At 39.9% G+C, this 27142-nt stretch overlaps 1 protein-coding gene across 3 annotated transcripts in view; it reads left to right on the top strand.

Annotated features, from left to right (window-relative positions):
• The window catches only part of Frmd3 (FERM domain containing 3), a 257160-nt gene that overhangs the window by 212890 nt on the left and 17128 nt on the right, over positions 1 to 27142 (top strand). For 2 of the 3 annotated variants that reach the window (XM_046462436.2, XM_046462435.2), the window contains exon 13: positions 760 to 884. In XM_046462436.2, coding sequence (XP_046318392.1) covers positions 760 to 884 — 125 coding nt within the window. Of the gene's footprint in view, positions 1 to 759; positions 885 to 24650; positions 24910 to 27142 lie in introns of those variants that run through there. The other variant, XM_046462437.2, reaches the window with a different exon arrangement.

The raw sequence follows: 27142 nt of genomic DNA, 5'->3' as shown, positions 1-27142 counted from the left end.
TTCAAAGGGCAGGAGACATTTGACAACATCTTAGAAGGAATTGTTGGTTTTGGTTTTGACAGGAAACAGGGGAGGAGAAGGGTGCCAGTCATCCACCTGCAGGTCCCCACCTCCTTGTCTGGCAGGACAGACAGCTGGTCTCCTTGCAGCAGGCAGTGCAAACAGGCTCCCCAGCTGTCAGGCAATAGTTTTGATGGACACCTAAACAGTTTCCTTGCCATCTGCTGTTGCCATAGCTACTGGTGTGAATGTTCCTTCCCAAAGGAGGAACAGACCTGTATTTCATAGCTGGCTGGTGAGAAGGGTGAATGGGAATATTAATCACTGGACATCCAGCTACAGAAAGATAACTTGGAGCTGTAGCACATCTGTGCCATCCATCTGGCAGGGTCTTTTGGTGCTTGTTCTATTCCTCTGAGCCACACCCTTCATTCACCTTTCTGCATATCTAGTTCAGTGATAGCTGACACCTATGTTTCCTGTATCTTCTTAAAATGTTCACATCTTCATCTGACATGCCCAGGTCTGATGGCATCTGGGGAACTACATTTTCTTTTACTGGGTCGCATTGGAACACAGATGTTTGTCAGGATCTTAAGGGCAAGAAGGGTGGTGGGTCTTGAGTTTTATGTCACCCTTATTTCTAGCTTAATCTGCTGTGTGTGTCTAGAGGCACTTCTTAGCTTGGGTAGCCCCTGAGAGAGAGGGGCCAGCACTCACAAAGGACATCAACTTTATTTGGCTTTTGTCTGTTCTCAGAGTCAGCATTACTCAGAGTCGCAGTTCCCACTCCTTGAACAAACAGCTCATCATTAACATGGAGCCCCTGCAGCCCCTTCTTCCTTCTCCCATTGAGCAAGAAGAGGAACTTCCCCTGGGTGAAGGTAAGTCAGCCACTTCATTCTAGAAATCTGCTTTGGAAGAATAAATAAGCACCAATTTTATGTATGCTGGGAAATGGGTTGAGTAAGGGGCATCAGTGAGCCATACACTATGTTTTAGTAAATACATTCTTTTTCAGTCAGAAGTCTGTGTGATATTGGGAGTTCGATCCATTTTTCTTGGAAGTTTTACTGGTACAAATATTTCTAAGATTGCATGGGAAAGCAGTAATGGTGTTGGACCTAAACTGTACAATGTGGTACCCACTAGCCATGGAGGCTATTTAAAATCAAGTTTAAATCCATTAAAGTTAAAATTCCAATTCCTCAATTACACAGCCAGATTTCGAGTTCCTAGTGGCCACATGTGGTTGACGGCTGCCATACTGGAATCTGAAACTGAAAACATTTCCATTATTGCAGAAAGTCCTCTTGAAAGGGGATGTTTTCTACTCCATCACAGTTAAGTTGGTGGTTATAAAGAATTCTCCACAAATATCTCTGTGCTGCTCATCCTCTTTTTGCCTCAGTATTTTCCTAGTCTCTTTTCCACAAGCACCTTGTCTAATAGTTTTGATACAGACTAAATACATGGTGCCTACTTTAACCCCCAAACCATTATATTTTTTAAGATGATAATATGTGTGCTGGCTCATTCTCTTCCCTTTCCTCCTGTCCCTTCTATTGCCCCTCTTTTTCTTCCTTCTCCTTCATGAGAGAAAGGGAAAAATCTCACCATACATGGTAAGGCAAATCTCAGACACATGGTAAGGCAAATCTCAGACTCTTACTAACTTCAAAGTAAACCAAAAACAAATGCACACAAAGTAAGATTTTCTGAATACAAATATAGTACGCTTTTCCTTAGCTTTAATGCAATATTTTTTTTGTTTTATCATTAAAAATGTAGATACTTGGAAATGTAAGAGGGCAGGACTCCTTGTCCCTGAAAGATCACCTTTACCCCAGTCTCAAATCAAGAATTCCTTCCACAAAAGCTTTTTGAGTTCTTAGTAAGAGTTTATCTTGGAAAACAAATACACTTGAGAGAGGCAGAAGTAACCAATTCAACTCACACTGAAATGTGAAGAATTTTACTAAATATTTTCCTGAGAGAATGCTTTGATGGTTAGAAAGGGGAACTGAGGAACTAGATACCAAAAATACCATGGTAGAGAGAAAGCATGAAACATATGGAGAATGGGATCTCAGAAGATGCCTTCTGTATCCAGCTGGGCCACAAAGATATGGTGATTATGAGAACAGGTTGGCTATAATGGCCTTTTTAATCTGTCCTTCCAACTAATGCTGTAAGTTCCACAGTAAAATAATTTTCTTAACCATGAGTCTCTGGATCCATGTTTCTTTTCTCTCTCTCTTTCTCTTTGTGTATGTGTGTTTTGCAAATGAAAGAAAATGTTTTGTGTTTTTCACTTCTGGTTACTAATGATTTTATGGGCTTCATCCCATATTCCTGAAATATTGCTTTAAGAGAAAAATCACTTTTTTCTTACAGTTTATGATTATTTCAAGGTAGAATGAGAGAGGACATGATGACTAATGCAGTAAATAATGGGAGAAAGAATAGCATATGCATGAAATTGTGACTCCATGTTATCTGCAAAAATGGAGAATAGCCAGGTGTGGTGGCACACACCTCTAATCCCAGAAGTGGGGAGGCTGAGGCAGGAGGATTGTGAGTTCAAAGCCAGCCTTAGCAATTTAGTGAGGCCCTGAGCAACTCAGTGAGACCCTGTCTCTAAATAAAATCTAAAAATGGGCTGGGGATGTGGCTCAGTGGTTGAGCACCCCTGAGTTGAATCCCCAGTAACAAAGAGAGAGAGAGAGAGAGAGAGAGAGAGAGAGAGAGAGTAAATAGAAATAAAAGTTGTTACACCAAAGAGGTTGAATGGTTGGCAAGGGGAATACAAAACTCTAGGCCATTTCTGAAGTTCCCCTAGGACGTGAAGAGGAGGCTGGGTAAGCTTTACTCTGAACCTGTCACCCCATTCCATTAGAAGCTTCCATTTGGCTCCATTTTCTTTTTTTTTTCTTTTTTATTGTTGGTTGTTCAAAACATTACAAATTTCTTGACATATCATATTCCACACTTTGATTCAAGTGGGTTATGAACTCCCACCTTCACCCCATACACAGATTGCAGAATCACATCAGTTACACATCCATTGATTTACATATTGCCATACTAGTGTCTGTTGTGCTCCGCTGCCTTTCCCATCCTCCCCCCTCCCCCCTCCCCACCTCTCCCCTCCCCTCCCCTCCTCTCTCTCTACCCCCTCCACTGTATAACCCTGAGGGTCTCCTTCCATTTCCAAGCAATTTCCCTTCTCTCTCCCTTTCCCTCCCACCTCTCATCCCTGTTAAATGTTAATCTTCTTCTCCTGCTCTTCGTCCCTACTCTGATCTTAGTTACTCTCCTTATATCAAAGAAGACATTTGGCATTTGTTTTTTAGGGATTGGCTAGCTTCACTTAGCATAATCTGCTCTAATGCCATCCATTTCCCTGCAAATTCTATGATTTTGTCATTTTTTAATGCAGAGTAATACTCCATTGTGTATAAATGCCACATTTTTTTTATCCATTCGTCTATTGAAGGGCATCTAGGTTGGTTCCACAGTCTTGCTATTGTGAATTGTGCTGCTATGAACATCGATGTAGCAGTGTCCCTGTAGCATGCTCTTTTTAGGTCTTTAGGGAATAGACCAAGAAGGGGAATAGCTGGGTCAAATGGTGGCTCCATTCCCAGCTTTCCAAGAAATCTCCATACTGCTTTCCAAATTGGCTGCACCAATTTGCAGTCCCACCAGCAATGTACAAGTGTACCCTTTTCCCCACATCCTCGCCAGCACTTGTTGTTTGACTTCATAATAGCTGCCAATCTTACTGGAGTGAGATGGTATCTTAGGGTGGTTTTGATTTGCATTTCTCTGACAGCTAGAGATGGTGAGCATTTTTTCATGTACTTGTTGATTGACCGTATGTCCTCCTCTGAGAAGTGTCTGTTCAGGTCCTTGGCCCATTTGTTGATTGGGTTGTTTGTTCTCTTATTGTCTAATTTTTTGAGTTCTTTGTATACTCTGGATATTAGGGCTCTATCTGAAGTGTGAGGAGTAAAGATTTGTTCCCAGGGTGTAGGCTCCCTATTTACCTCTCTTATTGTTTCTTTTGCTGAGAAAAAACTTTTTAGTTTGAGTAAGTCCCATTTGTTGATTCTAGTTATTAACTTTTGTGCTATGGGTGTCCTATTGAGGAATTTGGAGCCCGACCCCACCGAATGTAGATCGTAGCCAACTTTTTCTTCTATCAGACGGCGTGTCTCTGATTTGATATCAAGCTCCTTGATCCATTTTGAATTCACTTTTGTGCATGGCGAGAGAAAGGGATTCAGTTTCATTTTGTTGCATATGGATTTCCAGTTTTCCCAGCACCATTTGTTGAAGATGCTATCCTTCCTCCATTGCATGCTTTTAGCCCCTTTATCAAATATAAGATAGTTGTGGTTTTGTGGATTGGTTTCTGTGTCCTCTATTCTGTACCATTGGTCCACCCGCCTGTTTTGGTACCAGTACCATGCTGTTTTTGTTACTATTGCTCTGTAGTATAGTTTGAAGTCTGGTATCGCTATACTGCCTGATTCACACTTCCTGCTTAGCATTGTTTTTGCTATTCTGGGTCTTTTGTTTTTCCATATGAATTTCATGATTGCTTTCTCTATTTCTACAAGAAATGCCGTTGGGATTTTGATTGGCATTGCATTAAACCTATAGAGAACTTTTGGTAATATCGCCATTTTGATGATGTTAGTTCTGCCTATCCATGAACAGGGTATATTTTTCCATCTTCTAAGATCTTCTTCTATTTCTCTCTTTAGGGTTCTGTAGTTTTCATTGTATAAGTCTTTCACCTCTTTTGTTAGGTTGATTCCCAAGTATTTTATTTTTTTTTGAAGATATTGTGAATGGAGTGGTTGTCCTCATTTCCATTTCAGAGGATTTGTCGCTGATATACAGGAATGCCTTTGATTTATGCGTGTTGATTTTATATGCTGCCACTTTGCTGAATTCATTTATTAGCTCTAATAGTTTCTTTGTAGAGCCTTTTGGGTCTGCTAGGTATAGAATCATATCATCTGCAAATAGTGATAATTTAAGTTCTTCTTTTCCTATTTTTATGCCTTTAATTTCTTTCGTCTGTCTAATTCCTCTGGCCAGTGTTTCGAGAACTATGTTGAAGAGAAGTGGAGAGAGAGGGCATCCCTGTCTTGTTCCAGATTTTAGAGGGAATGCCTTCAGTTTTTCTCCATTCAGAATGATGCTAGCCTGAGGCTTAGCATAGATTGCTTTTACAATATTGAGGTATGTTCCTGTTATCCCTAGTTTTTCTGAGTTTTGAACATAAAGGGATGCTGTACTTTGTCGAATGCTTTTTCCGCATCTATCGAGATGATCATATGGTTCTTATTTTTAAGTCTATTGATGTGGTGAATAACATTTATTGATTTCCGTATATTGAACCAGCCTTGCATCCCAGGGATGAATCCTACTTGATCATGGTGCACAATTTTTTTGATATGTTTTTGTATCCGAGTGGCCAGAATTTTATTGAGGATTTTTGCATCTAGGTTCATTAGAGATATTGGTCTGTAGTTTTCTTTCTTTGAAGTGTCTTTGTCTGGTTTAGGTATCAGGGTGATGTTGGCCTCATAGAATGAATTTGGAAGTTCTCCCTCTTTTTCTATTTCCTGAAGTAGCTTGAAAAGTATTGGTATTAGTTCTTCTTTAAAGGTTTTGTAAAATTCTGCTGTATACCCATCTGGTCCTGGGCTTTTCTTAGTTGGTAGTCTTTTTATGGTTTCTTCTATTTACTCAATTGATATTGGTCTGTTTAGGTTGTCTATATCCTCGTGACTCAATCTGGGCAGATCATATGACTTCAGAAATTTATCTATGCCTTCACTATCTTCTAATTTATTGGAGTATAAGGATTCAAAATAGTTTTTGATTGTCTTCTGTATTTCTGAAGTGGCTGTTGTGATATTGCCTTTTTCATCCCGTATGCTAGTAATTTGAGTTCTCTCTCTTCTTCTCTTCGCTAGCATGGCTAAGGGTCTGTTGATTTTGTTTATTTTTTCAAAGAACCAACTTTTAGTATTGTCAATTTTTTCAATTGTTTCTTTTGTTTCGATTTCATTAATTTCAGCTCTGATTTTAATTATTTCTTGCCTTCTACTTCTTTTGCTGTTGTTTTGCTCTTCTTTTTCAAGGATTTTGAGATGAAGTATGAGATCATTTATTTGTTGGTTTTTTCTTTTTTTAAGGAATGAACTCCAAGCAATGAATTTTCCTCTTAGAACTGCTTTCAATGTGTCCCATAGATTCCGATATGTTGTGTCTGTGTTTTCATTTATCTCTAAGAATTTTTTAATTTCCTCCTTGATGTCTTCTATAACCCATTGATCATTCAGTAACCTATTGTTCATTCTCCAAGTGATGTATGCTTTTTCCTTCCTTCCTTTTATCGTTGATTTTCAGTTTCATTCCATTATGATCAGATAAGATGCATGGTATTATCTCTACTCCTTTATATTGTCTAAGAGTTGCCCTGTGACATAATATATGATCTATTTTTGAGAAGGATCCATGTGCTGCTGAGAAAAAAGTATAACTGCTTGATGTTGGGTGGTATACTCTATATATGTCAATTAAGTCTAGGTTATTAATTGTGTTATTGAGTTCTATAGTTTCCTTATTCAACTTTTGTTTGGAAGATCTGTCCAGTGGTGATAGAGGTGTGTTGAAGTCTCCCATGATTATGGTATGGTGGTCTATTAGACTCTTGAACTTGAGAAGAGTTTGTTTGACGAACATAGCTGCACCATTGTTTGGGGCATAAATATTTATGATTGTTATGTCTTGTTGGTGTATGGTTCCCTTAAGCAGTATGTAGTGTCCCTCTTTATCCCTTTTGATTAACTTTGGCTTGAAATCTATTTTATTTGATATGAGTATGGACACTCCTGCTTGTTTCCGAAGTCCATATGAGTGATATGATTTTTCCCAACCTTTCACCTTCAGCCTATGTATGTCTTTTCCTATCAAATGCGACTCCTGTAGGCAGCATATTGTTGGGTCTTGTTTTGTGATCCATTCTACTAGCCTGTGTCTTTTAATTGGTGAGTTTAAGCCATTAACATTTAGGGTTATTATTGAGATATGGGTTGTTCTTCCAGTCATATTTGTTTATTTCTGTTACTAAACATGGTTTGTTTTCCTCTTTGATTATTTTCCCCCCCCTTTACTGTCCTACCTCCCACTGTTGGTTTTCATTGTTATTTTCCATTTCCTCTTCCTGTAATGTTTTGCCGAGGATGTTTTGAAGAGATGGTTTTCTAGCTGCGAATTCTTTAAACTTTTGTTTATCGTGGAAGGTTTTAATTTCATCTTCCATCCTGAAGCTTAATTTCGCTGGATACACAATTCTTGGTTGGAACCCATTTTCTTTCAGTGTTTGAAATATGTTATTCCAGGATCTTCTAGCTTTCAGAGTCTGTGTTGAAAGATCAGCTGTTATCCTGATTGGCTTACCCCTAAATGTAATCTGCTTCCTTTCTCTTGTAGCTTTTAAAATTCTCTCCTTATTCTGTATGTTGGGCATCTTCATTATAATGTGTCTAGGTGTGGATCTCTTATGATTTTGCACATTCGGCGTCCTGTAGGCTTCTAGGATTTGGGATTCTGTCTCATTCTTCAAGTCTGGGAAGTTTTCTCGTATTATTTCATTGAATAGACTGCTCATTCCTTTGGTTTGGAGCTCTGTACCTTCCTGTATCCCAATGACTCTTAAGTTTGGTCTCTTGATGTTATCCCATATTTCTTGGATGTTCTGCTCATGGTTTCTTAACAGTCTTGCTGAGCTGTCTATGTTCTTTTCCAGTTGAAATACTTTGTCTTCATTGTCTGATGTTCTATCTTCTAAGTGTTCTACTCTGCTGGTAGTATTCTCCATTGAGTTTTTAAGTTGGTTTATTGCTTCCTGCATTTCTAGGATTTCTGTTTGTTTGTTTTTTATAACCTCTATCTCCCTGTATAGTTGATCCTTTGCTTCCTGGATTTGTTTGCGTAATTCATTGTCGAAGTGATCTTTCATTGTCTGATTTTGCTGTCTAATGTCTTCCTTGATACTCCAGATCATCTGAAGCATGTATATCCTGAATTCTTTATCTGACATTCCATCTGCTGCAGCTGTTACCTCTTCTAAAGTTGCGTTGACCTGCATTGCTTGTGGTCCTTTCTTTCCTTGTCTTTTCATACTGCTTGCGTATCTTTCCTGCAGGCGCGGGCGGCAGCTCTGCTCTCTCCTTATTCCAATTGGGGTGTCGTGGCTACCACGCCGGCAGGTCACTGGGCCTGTTCTGGGCGCTGGCGGCGGCTCTGTTCTGCCCCTACTCCAATTGGGGTGACGAGTGTACCACGCCCGCAGGCCACCGGGCCTGATCCGCCGGTCAGTTGCAGGTTTGCCTACCCTGCAGGCGTGGGTGGTGGCTCTACACTGCCCCTACTCCAAATGGGGTGACGTGTCTGTCGTACCGGCAGGCCACTGGGCCTGTCCCGCTGGTCGATCGCAGATCTGCCCACCTTTCGGGCACGGGTGGCGGCTCTGCTCTGCCCCTACTCCAATTGGGGTGTCGTGACTACCCCGTCTGCAGGTCGCTGGGCCTGTTCCTGGCATGGGCGGCGACTCTACTCTGCCCCTACTCCAATTAGGGTGGTGTGTGTACCACGCCGGCAGGCTCCTGGGCCTGAACCGCTGGTCTGTCGCAGGTCTGCCTACCTTGGAGGCGCGGGCGGTGGATCTGCCCTGCCCCTCCTACCACGCCTGCGGACCCCTGGGCCTGATCTGCAGGTTGGTCACAGGTCTGCTCACCCTGCGGGCACGGGTGGCGGTTCCGCTCCACCCCCACTCCAATTGGGGTCACGTGGCCACCACACCGGCAGGGCCTGATCCAGGCGTGGGAGAAGGATCTGCTCTGCCCCTACTCCAGTTGGGGTGACGCGTGTACCACACTGGCAGGCCACTTGGCCTGACCCACCAGTCTGTGACAGGTCTGTTTACCTTGCAAGCGCGGGCGGCGGCTCTGCCCTGCCCCTCCTAGCACGCCCATGTACCACTGGGTCGCGGGTCTGCCCACCTTGCGGGTGCGTGTGGCGGCTCCGCTCCACCCCCTCTCCAATTGGGGTCACGTGGTCACCACGCTGGCGAGCCGCTGGGCCTGCTCCAGGTGCTGGCGGTGGCCCGGCTCCTCCCCTCTGGCTCGACGACAAATTGAGGAGACTCGGGTGTCTGTGCCTCACCCCCCCTACCAGGAGACCAACTGTTTCTGTCGCCGCTGGTATTGATTGGCTCCATTTTCTATAGAGATATTTTAATGCCAAATACTAGCCTTTTCTTTCACATAACAAAAGGATGCATGGTAGACAAACAATTATATGTAAGTGCAATACAAATGCAAAAATTTCATCATATGGAGTAGGAATCCATTAACTGTCTTTTCAATTTTCCCTGTTTGAAAGATTCATCTTAATTTTTTTCACCAGCTGTGAAGCCAAATCGATGTCTCTCTCTTAGAAGTTCATAAGAGCTCTGTCAATATCTAGTAAAATTTTTTCTCTAGGAAGTCTGTCCCCTTAAAGTACATCTTCATGGATTTTTGAAGCTCAGGTAAAAACCTTCTAGAATGGTAGAATAAATTTAAAAGGAAGACAAGTAGAAACAAAAATATTGTTAATTATTCAAACAGTGAAATGATCCTCCCAGTCTAGAGTAAGAGCAGAGTCATCCTAGTCACCACAAATTTCAAAGCATGATTCCTAGAGTACATGAAGATTTGTGTTCTCAATACCATTCTGTTGTGACTACCAGTCAAATTTCTATTCCATACATGTCTGTTGTCTTTATCAGGCAATGGTATTCAGACAATCATCAAGATGAATACTGGTTTTACAGGTTTATGTCTTCCTGATATGCAAAGAGAAGAGAAGCAGAGAATACAGCTCTAAACTGAGATGGTGCTTCCCATCTTTGTGGATGAGTCCTGTTTCTGGCTGTTTGTGCACGAACAGTGTGATGAATTCTGTTTCATCCTTCCATTCTGCTATTTCAAGATGTTTTTATGTGTGAGCAAGAAGAAAGTTTAAAAAGGGTAGAAATTCATTCATTCCTTAATACAGCTATAACAAATGCCACTCACATAACTGGTCAACCATATTTACCTGGGCACATTGCTATGAACTATGCAGATGAAGATGTTCCTTCTTCCCTGGAGGCTCACAGCAGGTTGGGGAGAAGACAGTGGATCACAGAGGTGCTGAGTAAGTCGGCCTCTGCTGACTGAACTGTATGCTCACTTTTGAGATCCTGCTTCTAGGATCTCAGTGCCTCAAGCTGTTGGGAGAGTGTCTTGTCCCTTAGTCACTATGAAGCATCTGCCATAAAATCAGTGAGCAGTGGAATGAAATGACAAGACTGATAGAAAGACAATGATGTGAGTGGTCTGCTCCAGCCACAGCAATGCATGTGTGGTTGGAGGAAAGGGTACATAGGGAAATACTGAAGGTGAGGTAGAAAGCTAGGAAAGGGCCAGATCAGAATGGGTCTTCTGTGACTTATTTAACCTGACAGCAACTGGAAAGCACTGAAGGGTTTCAAGTATGGAGATGATGTCACTGGAATTGTTTTTTGTATCTCTCTGGTGGTATGTGAAAAACGGATTCAGGCGAATTTGGTGGTATGTGGAGAACAGATTCAGGCGAATATGACTGGAGCTCAATTTTTAACTTCAGTATTATTGACCCCTTGAACTGACATTTCTTTGTTGGCACACTGTGTGTTGTAGGGTATTTAGCAGCATCCCTGGCTTCTACCTAGTAGATGCCTATAGCACCCCACAAGTCTTAACAATCTGAAATATCTCCGTATATTTAGCCAGATGTTCCCTGGGGAGCAAAATGGCTTTCTTGCTAACAACCATTGAGTTGGGGGCATAGAGACCACCCAGGGTCAACTGAAACAATGTAAAAAATAAATAGACAAAGTCTGAAGGGCTGAAAGAGTGAGCCTAGGAGGAGGAAATGGATTCAAGACTTGTTGGCAGGACCATCATCAAGACAGACCACTAACAACATAGCAGGAGTATGGCCCATGGGCTTCTACCGTCCAATCCTGTCTTTGACTCGAAGATATTGACTGAAAAAACTGTGACTTATTTATTTCAAATATGAAACAAATGAAATATGGGAAGGTTTAAATGGCATGTCAACATCACCCAAGAAATCAATGGCAAAAAAAATGGTTAGGTGTTGGAATGACCAAGAGAGTGGCTATTGTTTTTCTGAGCATTAAATACAGAGTGTCGGAGCCTTGGATATGCCTGCTTACTTTTGATGTCGCCTTCCCCATCTCTGTGTGATGGCTCAGATTCTTGTTTGGAGGAATTTCAAATCACATGCATTTTAGAACTTTATTCATAAACAGGTCAAGATTGGCAGCCCAGGTGCTATTAAAAGAGTTGTCTAATTAGGAATTTTTAAAAAAATCAAAATTGTAGAAGTAGAATGGTCTTAACCCTGACCCTTGGAAGCCACATCTCTCTTAGGTCATGGGAAGGTTCTGGTGCCTTGTTTCAGAAGGTGCCCTTGGTGGCAGAATTCTTGCTGCTGCCATGGCTCTCTGAGGTCATGGCCACCGATTTGTCAGACAAGTTCTTTTCATTCATCCCAGAACTTCAAGTTTCTCAAAGACAGCTGGGCAGAGTATTAATGCCCAGATTAACCCAGCAGTGTTCTGGAAGCACACGTGACCCCATCCACCCAAAGGACAGCTGGAGGATTAGCTCTGAAGTGGGCTGTGTCTGTGTAGAGGAAAAATAAAATCAGTTCCTAGGCACCACTCTGCAACAGGAATGTTTTCATGCTCACCCAAAAGTTGCTTGGCTACGGGATCCAAGGGAATTTCTGTAGTGGAAAATTTTAGATGAGAATGGCAAGACATTTGAAAAGTGAAAGTGCCACTTTAGAGCTTTTCAGTGTTTCAAATGAAGAAAATATTGAGAATGGGAATTGTTCTGGTAGAAAATGTCACTTTAAGGAGTCATTAATTTGAATAAATTCACATGCAAAGTGGAGCAGGTTTTCCAGCAGTATATATAGCAACATGCTCACGTTTTATTGGTGGAGTGTTTCTCTCATTATGGAAGAAATTTGGATTTTAGTAGAGAAGAGGGATGAAATTAATCACATGAGACTTGGTAACTGGCAATTACTGACACACAATGAAGATCCATCTTGTCTGCCATAGCAGTGGTGCAGGCTGGTATAATTAAATATGGTGGAAAAGCCATGCTTTTCCCCCTGGGTGGGTAAAACAAAATGAGTTGAAAATATTTGAAACCCTACTTCTGGGCAAGTGAAAGCACAGTAGAGACCCCAGAATTTCCATGATGGGAGGATCTTGAGAGTGCAATGCTGTTGGGTTAAGTGGAGGTTTGATGCTGCATTTCCATGTGCCTGAGAAAGTGTTCATGTCAAAGCATAGATGGAATTAAAGTAAAACTAACTCCCCAAGCTACACTTTAGCACTGTCTCTGTAAATATATATATATATATATATATATTGTGTGTGTGTGTTTGTGCACATTGTGTTTGTGCATATTGAGTATGCATGTATGCTTGTGTCCTGGATGTAACAGGGCATGCACATGTGAAAGGGAGGAGCAGAGGTCTTTAAAGGTTGCTTACAGTGTACAGCCCTAACCAAAGGTGGCTTAATATGGCATCATTAAAACTCTAGAAAGACTGAATGTGAACATGTGAAGGCATTTGAGCTTGTGAGGTGCTACCTTGATCCCTCAAGTATGCTGTACTCTTGATCCCACCTGCCTCCCTCCCTAGCACACAGCAGGAACATGAAACACACAGCACACAGCAATGGGTCCACTGCAGGCCTCGCAACCTCCTAACAGGCAGAGCCTTTCGTACCCTGCACAGTTGCTCCCATCCCATCACTGAAGTCTCTGACAGCCCCTTGCTGTGGTTCTGCCATGGTGAGTTCCTTTCCTCTTTGTCCACCCTGGTGTCCTCCCTGCCTATCCAATATGACCTTTCTCTTCCCTCTGCTTTCTCTTCCTGGTGTTCCATGGCTGTGGTCAAACAGATTTACCCTGTTCTTACCTTTCCAGTGTCCCCGTCTCTCCACCATTTTCACCTGTTAAGCCAGTTCTTCTCTTTGTCAGGACACACATGTTAATAGTGATGCACTAGTCTTTTAAAAATGTCTCTTCTGTGTGTCCCATGGAACAATAGTAATTGCTTATAAACCCTGTGGAACCTCCTTTCTCCTCATAGTTACTGTTACCTGGGGATGGCAGAACCATCAGCACCAGCTTCAATTGTACTTGTCCCTGCTGCAGAGTTTTGGGATTGTTATTTGTTTTATTTTCTCATTATGTAACCAATATGTCACCTTCCAAAAACTCCAAAAATTACTAAAAAGCATTGATGAGCAGAAGAAAGTCACCTCCTAGATTATCACTCTCCTAGAGGCAACCAATAACACTTTAGCAATTTCCTTCCCCATGTATTTAATGTGGCTGTGATCATCCTGTGTATATCCCACTGTTTGCTTAATGTTAAAGATACTAGTGCATATGCGTGTTTCATAAATTGAACTACAGGTCCAATAAGGAATTTAGGAACATGTTAAATACAAATACAGACAAATGGATTAATATCCCAAATTAGGAGAAACTCACATAAAGCACTGTTTTAAAGATCAGTTTAACACTGCAGGTGCTTGGGCTGTCCTTAAGTTTCCCATTTAAAGGCAGCTGCAGTGTTCCACTGCTGACAGGCTCGTGGCAGTTGAACTCACCTCTGCAGGAGCTAGGAGGCCTCCACAAAGCTGAGGACAGCCTCTGCTTTTATTTATAATTGCAGTATCAGAATCAAAACTTCAAAGTCATCATCGCACCTATTGAATCCCAGAAGAAAACACCCGTGGTTCGGTCGGTAGCTCCTCTAGGGTAAGAGATGCCAAGTGCATCTCAGAGGAAAAGATAAAGGCCTGAGCCAGCTCTGCAGACTCACATTTGTAGTCACTTCAAAAGCTTTTCATCTCCCCTTTGTGAGCTTTTCTTTGGAGCTGTTTCCATCCTTGGAACTCTGGTTTCTGGTATTTACTGACAACTTAAGTACTCATAAGAAGGTTGTATCACTTGAAAGAGATCTTTGAAATTTTAAATATTTCCAGCATTGTGAGGGAGGTAGATGCCTTGTTTCCCACATAAGTTGGATCCATCTTATCTTGCAGTGATTATGTAGCTTATATCTTAAAATAACAACAATGTGTTTCATGTTGGTTCTGTAGTTGGCTAATTCTCCACAAATAATTCCTTTTGTGGGATATAGAATTCCTCAGTGGAAACATCTTGAGATGCCAACAGTGTAGTTCTATAGTTCAATGTGGTTCTATAGGCTTGACCAATTTTCCACAAATAGTTCATTTTATGGATTATAGTACTTCTCTGTGTAAACATAGCAACCATTCAGGTAGTTGCTCCATTTCCGCATTAATGTCTTGGAAAAGAGAGGAAATATAAACTCTAGTCTTGGCTACTCCACCAAGTAGGGTGACCATAGACAAGACCCTCCAGCCTTCCAGTATTCATTTGCTTAATCTATAAAACAAGCAACACTAAAATGCTTTCTGGCTCTAAACTCTGACTCTGAATCTTTTGCTGAAGGTAAAAATGGTAAAACAAAAACAAAAACAAAAAAACCCCCAAACATCCAAGACTATCGCGTGAGGTCTTTTGTAATAAAAATAGGAACTTGGGAAGTAAGCCAATCCCCAAAAAACAAATGCTGAAAGTTTTTTCTGTTATAGGGAGGCTGATTTGTAGTGGGGTTGGGAGGGGGAGCAGGGGAAGATTAGACAAACGGTAGATAGAGCAAAGGGGAAGGAAGGGGAAGGAGGAGGCAAGGGAGTAAAAAAAGATGGTGGAAAGAGATGGACATCACTACCCTAAGTACATGTATGAAAAGACACAAATGGTTTGAATATACTTTGTATATAGAGAGATGAAAAATTGTGCTCGATTTTATATATATATATATATATATATATATATATATAAAATATGAATTATAATGCATTCTGCTGTCATATATAATAAATTAGAATAAAAAATTTTTTTAAAAAAAATCCAATAAAAGGACCATCATTTGAGGGGAAAAAATGGGAACTTGGGAACAGTAATATTTTTCATTGCTTTTGAAGGCTAGAGAGGAACATTGAAGATGGTCCTGTACAGGGTTCAGCAAAGTAGAACCCATGGCCACCCAGCATCCATTCATTTTTTTGTCTTGGAGCCAGCAATTACGCTTTAAATTATTATATAAGCACCTGCATTATAGCCTTAATTTTATCTCTCAGCCTTCAAAACTTCATATGCACAATCTGGGTCTTCAGCTAAAAAGTTTGTGAACTCCTGATCTAACACATCCTCTCAGAATTCTTGTAGAAATTAAGTTTGGAGAGGTGAGGCAGTTTGCCCAAAGTCATACTGGGTAAATATTGAGGCTGGGATTATTTGGGGATTATTGAAGCTGGTCCTCAAACTCTTGACCCAGGTATCTTCGATGATATAGAATGCTTCCAAAAGGTCTCAACTCTGTCTCACTGAAACAGGAACTACATCTATTTTTCTATTAAAGCAATCACCAAAAGAGCCAGTTTATATATATATATATATACAAATATGGGGGAGCTCTGTGATTCAGTGAGAAAAGATCCTGTGTATCCAGGGTGGTGTTCAAGTCTTTGGTCTTCTATCTCAGAATGCCAGGACCTGTACCTCCCCAGGATGGCTATCATGTTGGGATGGGGGGGTGACTGAGCTCTTTGGCCAGCAGTATTCTTATTAGAGCCAAGCTGTGGAGGAAACAGATTTCCCACAGGATGCTCGCTCCCTTCTGGGACTCATGCTCTAATTTTAAAGTTGAATTTATTAAATAAAGGAATGGCTCACTTTGAGGCTAGTTCTAATCCCTCATTTGCTCACCATCTGTGTTAAGACTTGTTTTCTTGTTAGTGGAAGCAATTCAGTAGTGGAGCTTCCCAAATCGTTGCTCCCCCTCAGGTTGGCATTTTACTGCTGCACTTAAGTATTAACAGTTGATTGCTTTAAAGAATTTGCCTAGGGGCAAAAATGTCAGTCACATGTCCTAGGAGGTAATCCAGTCATAGTCCTTGAGGGCTGGGATCCCAGCCAAGAGAGCATCATAAGTGTGACCAGCTATGACCACAAGAACATGGTGAAAGACTTCCTGCTTGGCAGCTAAATAAGCAAACACTCCCGCCATGCCCTAAGAAACAGGAGCAGAGGAAAAGGGAAAGGATTGCCAAAGCCACTGTCATTAGAGAGCAGAAGTAGGATTTCCTGAGTTTTGGATGCATTCCACCATCAGCATGAGGCTCTGTTTTCTTGCATTTTTGTTCATGGGTTGGTAGTGAGTGTTCAGTAGATGTTCTTTGAGACACCGAGGCTGAGGTTGAGGCAAGATCTCATTACCTTTCTCCGTCTCTCTTCTCTTAGGGCTCAGTGTCACCCTTCTGGAAGAAAGCCTTGTGCAATGTGTGCTAGTGATGCTTTTTAGGCTGGCTCATGATGATAGGGCTGTGGCAGTTTAAGCAGAGCTTAGAAAAGAGTCTGTTTCAGTTGGCACAGGTCTGTTTGCTAGGATTCACTCCTGGCGTGTATGCCCAATGCCACATACACATGTAGAAAGATGGAGGTTGATGGCAAATTAGGCCATACAGCTGAATCCAGAGCAGGGTGCACATGCATTGAGCTCATACAGTGATCCACTGGGGTGGAGGAAGAAACCACTCAGACTTCTACTGATATTTTGTTTTTATTAACTCCTTATAAAATTTCCATTGTGTAGGTTTTATAATGTATGTAATAAACCAAGATAGCTCTACATGTATCTAATTTAAAAATAAATATGCAGCTGTTACTAAGTATGCACACTTTTTGTCTCCCAAAGCAGACTTGGTTACAATCACCCTAGCTCTTAGAGATAAATCTAAATGAAGAAAAGGTGGAGTGTATTTCTTAAACTCTGAGATTCCTGTTTGTGCCAAGGCTCCGGATTCCTAAAATAGACGTGAGACCTCTCTGCTCTAGTTACGGTGGTGACATGCCATTTTACATGCTTTTGGTATGCCACTTGGTAAACCAGCATGAGTCACCCAAGCTCAGTCTTGGCCTCTGCCAGGCTGTTTGGTAGTGCTGTGTCACTGTCATTTAAGTGTTCTGTGGAGGTCTCTGAGTTCCCAGTTTACATGGCAGGTAGACTCTCATGGTAAGCATGTGTTCACCTGAGTGGACATAGGACGCATCAGAGGGCATTCTCTGGTGGGTGGGAAGAGCATGGGATAGAGGGTAGGAGGGCTGGGATTCATTCTTTCATTTGATGAACATTTACAATGATTTGGCACATGAGAGTCACTGACACCACCTAGACTTTACTTCCTTTTCTATGAAACAAAGTGAGATGACTTCTAAGTTTCCTTCCTACTCTGTGTGGCTTTTTATAATTATTCTCTCAAATCACTGCTATTTTTCAATATGTCCTTTGGACCATTTGTCAGTGTGTCTGAAAGCAAAGGTATAGCTGTCTTATTTTTAAATATGGTAAATGAAACAGTAAGCACTTGGCCCCATGATCTCTCAAATCACTTATTCTTTCTTACTGTCAGTGGCACAATCTTATTTTCCAGCATAAAATTGAAAATTAGTAGCAACTAGCTTAAAAGGGAATATAAAATTAATATTTTATCTGTGGAAAGAGCCCTTGCACCCTTTAACACACCATCATTTCCAGTTGGAAAGTCTTTTAACCCCTGGGTTTCCACTTTAACATTATAAATGTGACAGTGGGCAGATGTTTTGGTCAAAAGGGAAATAGAATTTTAAGAGTGATGCACTTGATTATCTGAATGTAGATTGGACATGTTGCTATTAAAGAAAGGAGTATCTGCTTTCAAAAAATAGAATATCCCTTGTGGTCTTGTCAGGCCCTACCTGGCACCCTTAGCCACAGCTGACCTTTTAGTCCCTAAATCCAACCAGGGTCCCATTCCAACTCTAGGACCAATCTTACCTAGAAGGGATCTAAGAAGTCCAAGCCCAGCACTTTGGATTGGGATTTTAGTCCTGCTCTATCCATTGCTCTGTCTTGTCCTCTGACCCTTATGCCAGCCTGGCTCCTTTTCCTGAGTCCCTGCCTTGGTGGTGCCCAGGACTCTACTCCCATAGGAATGTGCCAGCATTTCTCCATGGGCCAGGCTGTGATCCTGACCCGGTTCCTTATCCTTGCTCTACTGACTGACAGTCTACATGATCTCTTTTCCTGGCCTCTGTCCCTGGGGCCATGTTCTGTTCCTTCTCAGATTAGGCTCTTTCCCAGCATTTGCCTCATCCCGAATAGGGCAGCCAGATTTTTAAATGCCAGTCCTTCCTTGTCAAACATCTCCTGTTTCCCAGTGGTTTTAAGATATTGAACTGTCAAATCTATTTGCAAAAATCCTATTCACTTGAACTTTTCAAATTTACCCCAGGTTTACCTCCATGGCACCACCTCACTTGTAGTTGCTCAACTCTGTCCACTGATGTTATAGTAACTCCCGAGGGAGCTACTATCCCCTCCTGACACCCATATTTTCCACACAGCAGCCTGAGTGAGTTTTTATGAGAGGAACTCAGATCTAGTTATGATAACATCTGAACACTGTCCTCCAGCCTGTATACTTTGCTCTGTGCCTGTTAAACTCTTTTCTATTTCTCTCCTCTTCAGTCTATGTTCTCTCCACCCTGGCTCTCCCATTCTCTCTGGAATATGCCATGGTCATTGTACAAGCTGTTTCATTACCCAGAAGAAATGGCTGGGACTTTGTATGGCTATTTCTTTTCTTTTAATTCAAATTGCAGATCCTTGGAAGGTCTTCCCTGAATGCCCAATTCCTACTCATTTGTTTTCTCTCACACCAGTGCCTTCTTTTTTTTATTTTCCCCAGAGCACTTGGCCTTGTTGAATGCTTTCTCCTCTGCTTACTTGTTTTCCTGTTTGTTGACTGTCTCCTCCAACCGAAATGTCAGCTCCCTGAAGACAAGTACTCTGCCTATGCCATTCTGTGTACTGTCAGACACTCTGACATTCTGGTATACAGTGGAAGCTAATTAACACTTGCTGAATTAGTGAATAAACAAACAAACAAACAAATGTATACATTCTGAATGTGGCTAGGTCATCTTTTATTTGAATGGAAGAAGAAGGCATACAAATAGAATATATTCTCCTGGGATTACGGATTACCAGAATCAACCATTTTCTTTTCTTTTTTATTTTGTTTTTTAATGGGAAATCAAGAGTAATACCTTAATCATCTTAGACAAATTGGAAAATACAGAAAAACACAAACAGAATTTTAAACTACATGTAATCCTTGATGCTCATGCTGTGGGATATATCATTCACCTATATACTTTTCATAATTTAAAAAATTTTTAATAAAATCTAAAGATGCATTCTTCAGGAACATGCCAAGGTAATACTGGCCAAGCAAACTTTTAACAATCAGTAAAACTGCTTCCCTACTATTTGGGAGAAGTGACTAGTAATGACATGTTAAAGGGACAGATGGTTGACAGAAGGAAGAGAATTTGAGACTTGTCTTCCTCTTGCGTAGCTAAAAGAGACAAAGGAAAGAGCATGTGTTGGGGAAAAAATTCACCAACCCTTACTGATTAATTTGCTGCAAGGCACTAATCTGAACATGCCATGTGTATTAACTTGATTAGTCCTCACAACAATCCTCAGAGGTACATTCTGTCTTTATAAGGCTCATTTTACAACCATGGAAACTGAGGCCAGGATAAAAAATGGTACAGAGTAGAACCCAAGGGTACCTCCAGAGCTTGTGCTGTAAACTTTGCTTTCTACAACCACTTAGTGAGCTCTGGTCCATCTACTAGGAACCAGCACCATTACTAGGTAGTTGATACATAACATCCCATTTCCTTGTCACAACAAGTGTGAGAAGAGTTCTTTCTCCATCTTTTAATTAAGGCACCAGCACTCCAAGTTGCCTGATAATTTTCAGTTCCCTGCTAAGTAAAGGCAAGTTTATTGCCTTGTCTCAAATCTACGTCAGGAAGTTCACTGCAGTAGTAGACATGGAATTCAGGTCCATGTACAGCTGTTACCATTGAACTCTGTCCCTCTTCTTTGGCTTCTGCCTGATTTATCAGTGTTTCTAGCATCTCATCATGGAGAATCAATTCTCCTCTTCACACATCCTCTGCTTTCTTTAACACTGACAGGACTTCCCAATTCTTCAAGCACACAAATGAATTGAAAAAGAAAAGGTATTCAAGGGCATCTGAATGTTGTGCTACTGATATTGTCCTCCGGAGCATGGGGCCCCAAATGAGGACAACACTCCCAGTGCAGTATTGTGTAAATCTTAGAACTTGTTTCACATTTCTGCCTTCCTTTTCTTCTTTCTCTTGAAAAGTAGCCACATGTTTGGGTATGGTTGGACAAGGTAGAGAGAAGTGTCTAGGACAATATAGAGTGCAGATCCTGCTAGGTTTATTTTCTCTGAATAAAAACAGAAGATCCACAAAAGAAAGAGAATAAAGGAATTAACTTAATATCTCTGAAAAGTAGCATACAGAGTTAAGAACAATTTCAAGAGAAAAGTGAAAAACATAAGTGCTAGCTGGGCATGTTACATGAGGCACACCTGTAATCCCGGCAACTACAGAGGCTGATGCAGGAGGATCACAAGTTCAAGGCCAGCCTCAGCAACTTAGCAAGACCCTGTCTCAAAATAATAAATGAAAAAGAGCATTGGGGATGGAACTCAGTGGCAAAGTGCCCTGGGCTCCATCTTCAGTACTGGGGGAGAAAGAAAAAGGAGCACTAATTATATAGCTATAGTTAAAATAATAATAATAAAACAATTATATATAATAACAATAATGTTAGAATAGTAAAAAGAGGAAAGGAGGCATTTGAAACTATGGTGAGATTTAATGCTTGAGAATTGATGAGGGTAACTATCCTGGTGGCAAACAATAGAAATAAAGAATTGTGGTGGGTTTGTTTCAGGTTTTCTACTTGCTTTCTGTTTTGTTTTTAGAAGGTCATTGGTTTTAAGTGAGCTATCGGGTCACATGTTGTTTTAACATCATGCTAAGCACAAAGATTTGTTAAAAAATGAAATTATAACAAATCTAGGTTTATGAGTTTCATGATTGCCTTTTCTATTTCTATAAGATTGCCACTGGGATTTTGATTGGGATTGCATTGTATCTGTATAGTGCTTTTGGTAGTATGGTCATTTTGACAATATTAATTCTGCCTATCCAAGAACAAGGTAGATCTTTCCATCTTCTAAGGTCTTCTTTCTTTCTTTAGCGTGTTGTAGTTTTCATTGTAGAGGTCTTTCACCTCTTTTGTTAAATTTATTCCCAAGTATTTTATTTTTTTGAGGCTATTGTAAATGGGGTGGTTTTCCTAGTTTCACTTTCAGCAGATTTGTCACTGATGTACAGAAATGCCTTTGATTTATGGGTGTTAATTTTTATATCCAGCTACTTTGCTGAATTCATTTATTAGTTCTAGGAGATTTCTGATGGAATGTTTTGGATCTTCTAGGTATAGAATCATATCATCTGCATGCCTTTCAGTAGATGAATGGATAGGGAAACTTTGGTATATATACACAATGGAACATTACTCAGCATTAAAAGAGAATAAAATCATGGCATTTGCAGGTAAATGGATGAAGTTGGAAAATATAATGCTAAGTGAAGCAAGCCAATCCCCCCAAAAAAACCCAAAGGCCAAATGTTTTCTTTGATATGAGGATGCTGACTCATAATGGCAATGGGGGGAAGGGAACATGGGAGCAATGGAGGAACTTTAGATAAGGCAAAGGGGAGGGAGAGGAAAGAAGCAGGGAAGGGGATAGGAATGATGGTGGAATGAGTTAGACATTATCCTAAGTACATGTATGAAGGCACGAATGGTGTGAAAATACTTTGTGTACAATCAGTGACTTGAAAAATTGTGCTGTATATGTGTAGTATGAAATGATTTGCATTCTGCCATCATGTGTAATAAATTAGAATAAATTACAAAACAAATCTAGGTTTAGAGATCTTATCTGGCTTTGTTTGGGATTCTAGAATTGGGTAGCAGTCTAGACCAAAAATGGTTCAGAATGTTCCATCCCACCACTTACGCGGTATATTTATAGCCAGAGAGAAGGCGTGAGGTTGAAACAGTTTGATTGGTTCATGGCTATCTTATTTGAACAAGGTATGAACAGCTGGCCATTTGTGATTGGCTGAGACTTGGCTACTTGTTACAAGAGTAAGGTTGGAGTCTGTTTCTACATCAGGTTAGCTTTCAGTACCAAGAAACTGGTAGACCCAACTTAAAGTATGAATGGAGGCAGCTGTACACCAAACTTCTTTCAGTTTATCAGATTTATATTCCCTCCAAATAGGCCAAAGGGAGAGCTGCTCATTATTGAGCCCTAGCCTATTGCCATGCAAATGAGCCCTTTATTAATCTTTGAAATTCTTCCTCTGCATTATTACAAAGCAACAATTCAGGTAGAATAGTGACTTTTAGATTTGTTCTTTAATGTCCTAAAGAATTTCAGTTAGTTTTTCAAGAACTGCTATTGGTGACTAGGGAGGAGGCCTTATAGGTAGGTACCATTCCAGGGCCCCACCACTGTATCAGTAGATCTGCTTTATGACAGGGGATTCTGCTCAGAGTTCCATCGTAAGGGGGATGACAAAGTGTTGAAGTATTGCTGGATTGTTAGGTCAGTGGTTTCCGGTTTGAAAATTTGAAGTTTTAGTTTCAAGTTTTAAAATTGACTCACCCCTTGAGGGTAGAAACTTCTGTAGCATATCAGAGACTGTTAACCTGTGAGAGGAATAAGCCAATTGTGAGGTTTCCACATGTGACCTCCCCCACCTCAGGTCATAGTACACAGTCGGCCACACCATTTTCCACTTCAGAATTTACCATCTGACCTTATTTTTATTCCTTTCTGTGGCATTTTGACATAGTTCAACTCACACTGTTTTTATCAGCAAACTCTTTTCATTTACTAATACATTGTAAGCGTTTCCTGACATTATTAAATTATTCTAAATATAAATTTTTGGTATAGTATTTCATTATCACATGTATTTAATCACTTTCCCATTGGACATTTTTTTTGTTATAATAAATGATGCTCTGATGAACATCTTTGTTCACATGTCCAATTATTATCTTAGAATAAATTCCTAAAGTAGAATTTCTGAGCTAAAGAACACGGCAACTTTATATATTTTACTAAACTTCTCTCCAAAAGTGTTAAATCAATTTTATATTCCCATAGTGAAGTACAATACAGAATTTCAGTTGGATGCTCTGAATGTAATCCAGAAAAGGAAAAAAAAAATTATTAGAAAATCATCTTTTGTCAGCAACAGCTATTTAAAGTAGAAAAATGCATATGTGATGAAATTGAGAGAGGAAAATTTTTTCTTCTGAAAATCAGAGTGAGAAAAATATAACAGCAAAGAAATATAACTGAAAGATAGTTTATGAGGTATGGTTATTAATCAGTTGAATTTTTTTCAACTATAGCATGCCCTGAAAAAAATTCTGAAAAAAGTTTGATCTCTTAGTGCTCATATCAGGCACATTTCTGTCTCAGATGTACAAGTCGAGAGTTTTCAAAGTGCTAAGAGATTGAATGTGATGTTTGGTTCCTGCATTTAAAACATACCTGGTTAGAGATAGGAGCACTAACAGCTGTTGTTTGGGAGGCTTTTTTTTTTTAAGTCCATGCTAAGGTGGTTAAAATCATAGTTTGGCTACTTACTAATTTTATGAATTTACCAGGTCAATCATTCTACCTAAGCCTTATCTGTAAAGTGAAGAAAATGGTAGCATTGTTGTGGGGGTGAAGGCGAAGCATGTGAGGAACTTACCACCTTGTTGGGACTGTGCTGTCCAATATGGCAGCCCCACATGGGGCTGAAGTCCTGGAACTTGGCTGGTCAGAACTGAGATGTACTACACATGTGCAACCCACACACTCTCAAAGACAGTCTCATAAAGGAATGTAAGCTGCTTTATAAATCATTTTTACACAGTTACATGTTGAAATGAAACTATTTTGGATATGGTGGCTTCAAATAAACACATTGTTAAATTTAAAGTTCATTGTACTATGTTTGTTTTTCAAACAGTTTTTCCTTTTTTCAAAATGTGGCTTGCATTATATTTTTACTGGGCTGCTCTGCAGTAGAACGTATTGAAGACTCAATAAATAATTTTTAGAAGAAATCAAAGTGGGTTGTTTCTCCATTGTGGAGTTACACAGTTGTCATCTTACCATCTGGGGACATTTGATTTTTAGGATGCCATAAGACATTTGGTGGAATCTTCTGGTCTGGATGAGGAGTATGCATAAAATTTCATTGTTTGTTAGTGAAGTGAATAGAGAGTTTAAAAATAGTATTCTCCTCCCTCCTCCCTGCCCCATGCCTGTCCCTCATGAGTTATTTCTGTTGGCTGCATTAGGAACCTGACATTTGATTCATTCTCAGCGTGCCCTGCCTCAGTCCTTTAAAACAGAATGGACAGTTAGCAAAAGGTCAAAGCTGCTATGGCTGGTGGTGGCTGTCCTGGGCCGTGATAGGCAGAGGAGACCTGGGGAGATCGGAATATCCAATATGGCAAAATGCTTGGTCAAGATCCAGACTCGACGAAGCCTCCACTTGCACATGGTGAACCACTGCAGCAGTAATGTGTTTGTCCGACTGCTGAGACATGGCTCCAAGGTCACAGCTCGAAATGCCGGTACGTGCCATGCCCTGGGCTGTCATCCTGTGCCTGAAGAATCATACAAGCTTTCAGCTTCCTGCTCACTATAGCGACTCAGTGAGAAGCCAAGGGTGAATGTAGTGTCAGAAGTTTAATGAGTTATGGAAGAGAGAGAGGGAGGGAGAAAGGCAGAGACAAGCAGGGAGGAGGGTGAATGAGCAAGTGCAGAAGGTAAATGGGAGGGTGTGTTCCCTTTTCCATGAAATGGCATAAAGTTGTCAAAAGGCAAATTATGCTTTCTATTCAGCAGTGAGTTAGGAGGGAGGCAGTGGTGGTGTGCTCCTCTAGATTGTTCAATAATGAGAGATGTCGAGGAGAAGGCAGACTGGATGATCAAAACACACTCCCCCTCCTCTCACTGTTTAAAGGTTTCAGATCTCAGATCTGCTTGTGCGGGTGAGGCAGAGCTCCCCTTTATCTTCAAAGCAGAGCTCTACTAAAATAAAATATCAGTTAGAGCACTTGGATCAAACTGACATTCTTCCAGTTTCCTTTTCCTTGTAAATATCTTATGTTATGGTCCTTGGAAGAAACTGTAATTGAAATAAAAATTTCAAGTCAGGCCCTACAGCAGTAAAGAAGCTGTGCTTATATAAGTATATGTGGTATCAATCAGGAGTTGATAAAAAAAAATCTATCTATCTATCTATCTATCTATCTCCTGGGAAATGTCTGAAATTGGCCATATTTCATACATATGTGTGGGACTGACTTCTAAGTGAATTGAAATGAAACCAATAGTACTTGTACAAGGACAAAAGTAATGCATGATGGGTTCTTATATGAAATTTTGAAAAACACAAATATATAGAATGTTTTCCTTTATTCTAATATTCTCAAAAGTGAGTCTATGAATATTTGCAGATAAGATATGGGATATGGTATATATATTTTTCGTGATATTGTTATAGGTATATTATTTTATAATCCATTTTTCCTTAATTATATGCTTGAAGGACTTTTCATATCAAAACAATTAATATAATTATCTTTTCAAAAATGGCCAATAATGTTATGTAATGTAGAGATACTACAATCCACTTATTTAATTACTAATTTATGTGGGAAATTTATTTTTTTTATTATTTGTCTATTACAATGCTACAATAAATGTAGAAATTGGCATTTCTATGATCAATTCTTAAAAAATATAAATTGGGGTAAAGAACATACAAATTTTTACTTTTGATGCAAGTGATCAAATTATCCTATAAGACAAATGCTTAAGAACAAGGTATGCATGAGAATCTCTACTCACCCATGTGATTACTAATCCTCATGTGACCAGTTTCTTAACATTTTGCTAAATGTTGAAAGAAAAATAAGATTCCATTATTTTCATTTGTACAAACCTTTTTAATAGGATGAACATCTGCTCAAATGATAATTGACCATTTGCATTTTTTCTTTGGAGAATTCATGTTTGCAGATTTCTACTGTGGTTTTGTCTTTTCCTTATAGATTGTAGGAAATCTTTTATAATCTGAACTTTAATCCTTTGCCTGATAAAAATGTCAACTTTCTTCTAATTAATTGGTTCTTGATTTTCAACTTTTTAAAGAAAGTGTTAACTTTTTGAATCAGGCATTTTTTGTATGTACAGACAACTTCTACATGTACAAACTACTTAGTTTTTGTATATTTCAAGTTTAGATTTTATGTCAGTTTTCCTCGTGCAAAAATTATGCTTTCTTTTTCATAATTAATGCATTCACTTGAACTGTACAAATGCTGATAACCATCTACTTTTGTTCTATAAAAATGGCAATTTCCTGTGGTATCTAATATTTATTTTGGTTTAATTTTTTTGACATCTTTGGACTTTTCTTGTGTATATGACATGATATAAGGATAAAAATTTTTCTCCAATTATTTAGCAATTTTTCCCCAAATTATTTATTTTAAACAAATTTTCGTTATGCTTAAGGGAATGTTTCTGAATCGCACATTTTAATATTCCTTTTTTGTTATTATGTTTATAGTATAATCTTGACATTAGATAGGTAAAATTACTCCCACATTTTTTTTAAAAGAATTTCTATTTTAGAGTGGCTTTTAAGTTTCTAGTTAAAGTAGGAGGAAAATACAAAGATTTCCCATGTGCCTCCTACGCCCACATAGCGTCCCCTATCAGAGTGGCACATTTGTTAACAGTTGATGAACCTGCATTGACACACTGTGATTACCCAGCGTCCACAGCTTACATTAA

The sequence above is a fragment of the Marmota monax genome, unplaced genomic scaffold (genome assembly GCF_021218885.2).
Source record: "Marmota monax isolate L192 unplaced genomic scaffold, Marmota_monax_Labrador192_F-V1.1 WCK01_AAM20220418_F8-fsc00336, whole genome shotgun sequence".
Classification (NCBI taxonomy): Eukaryota; Metazoa; Chordata; class Mammalia; order Rodentia; family Sciuridae; genus Marmota; species Marmota monax.
This window is presented reverse-complemented; position numbering and strand designations above follow the sequence as displayed.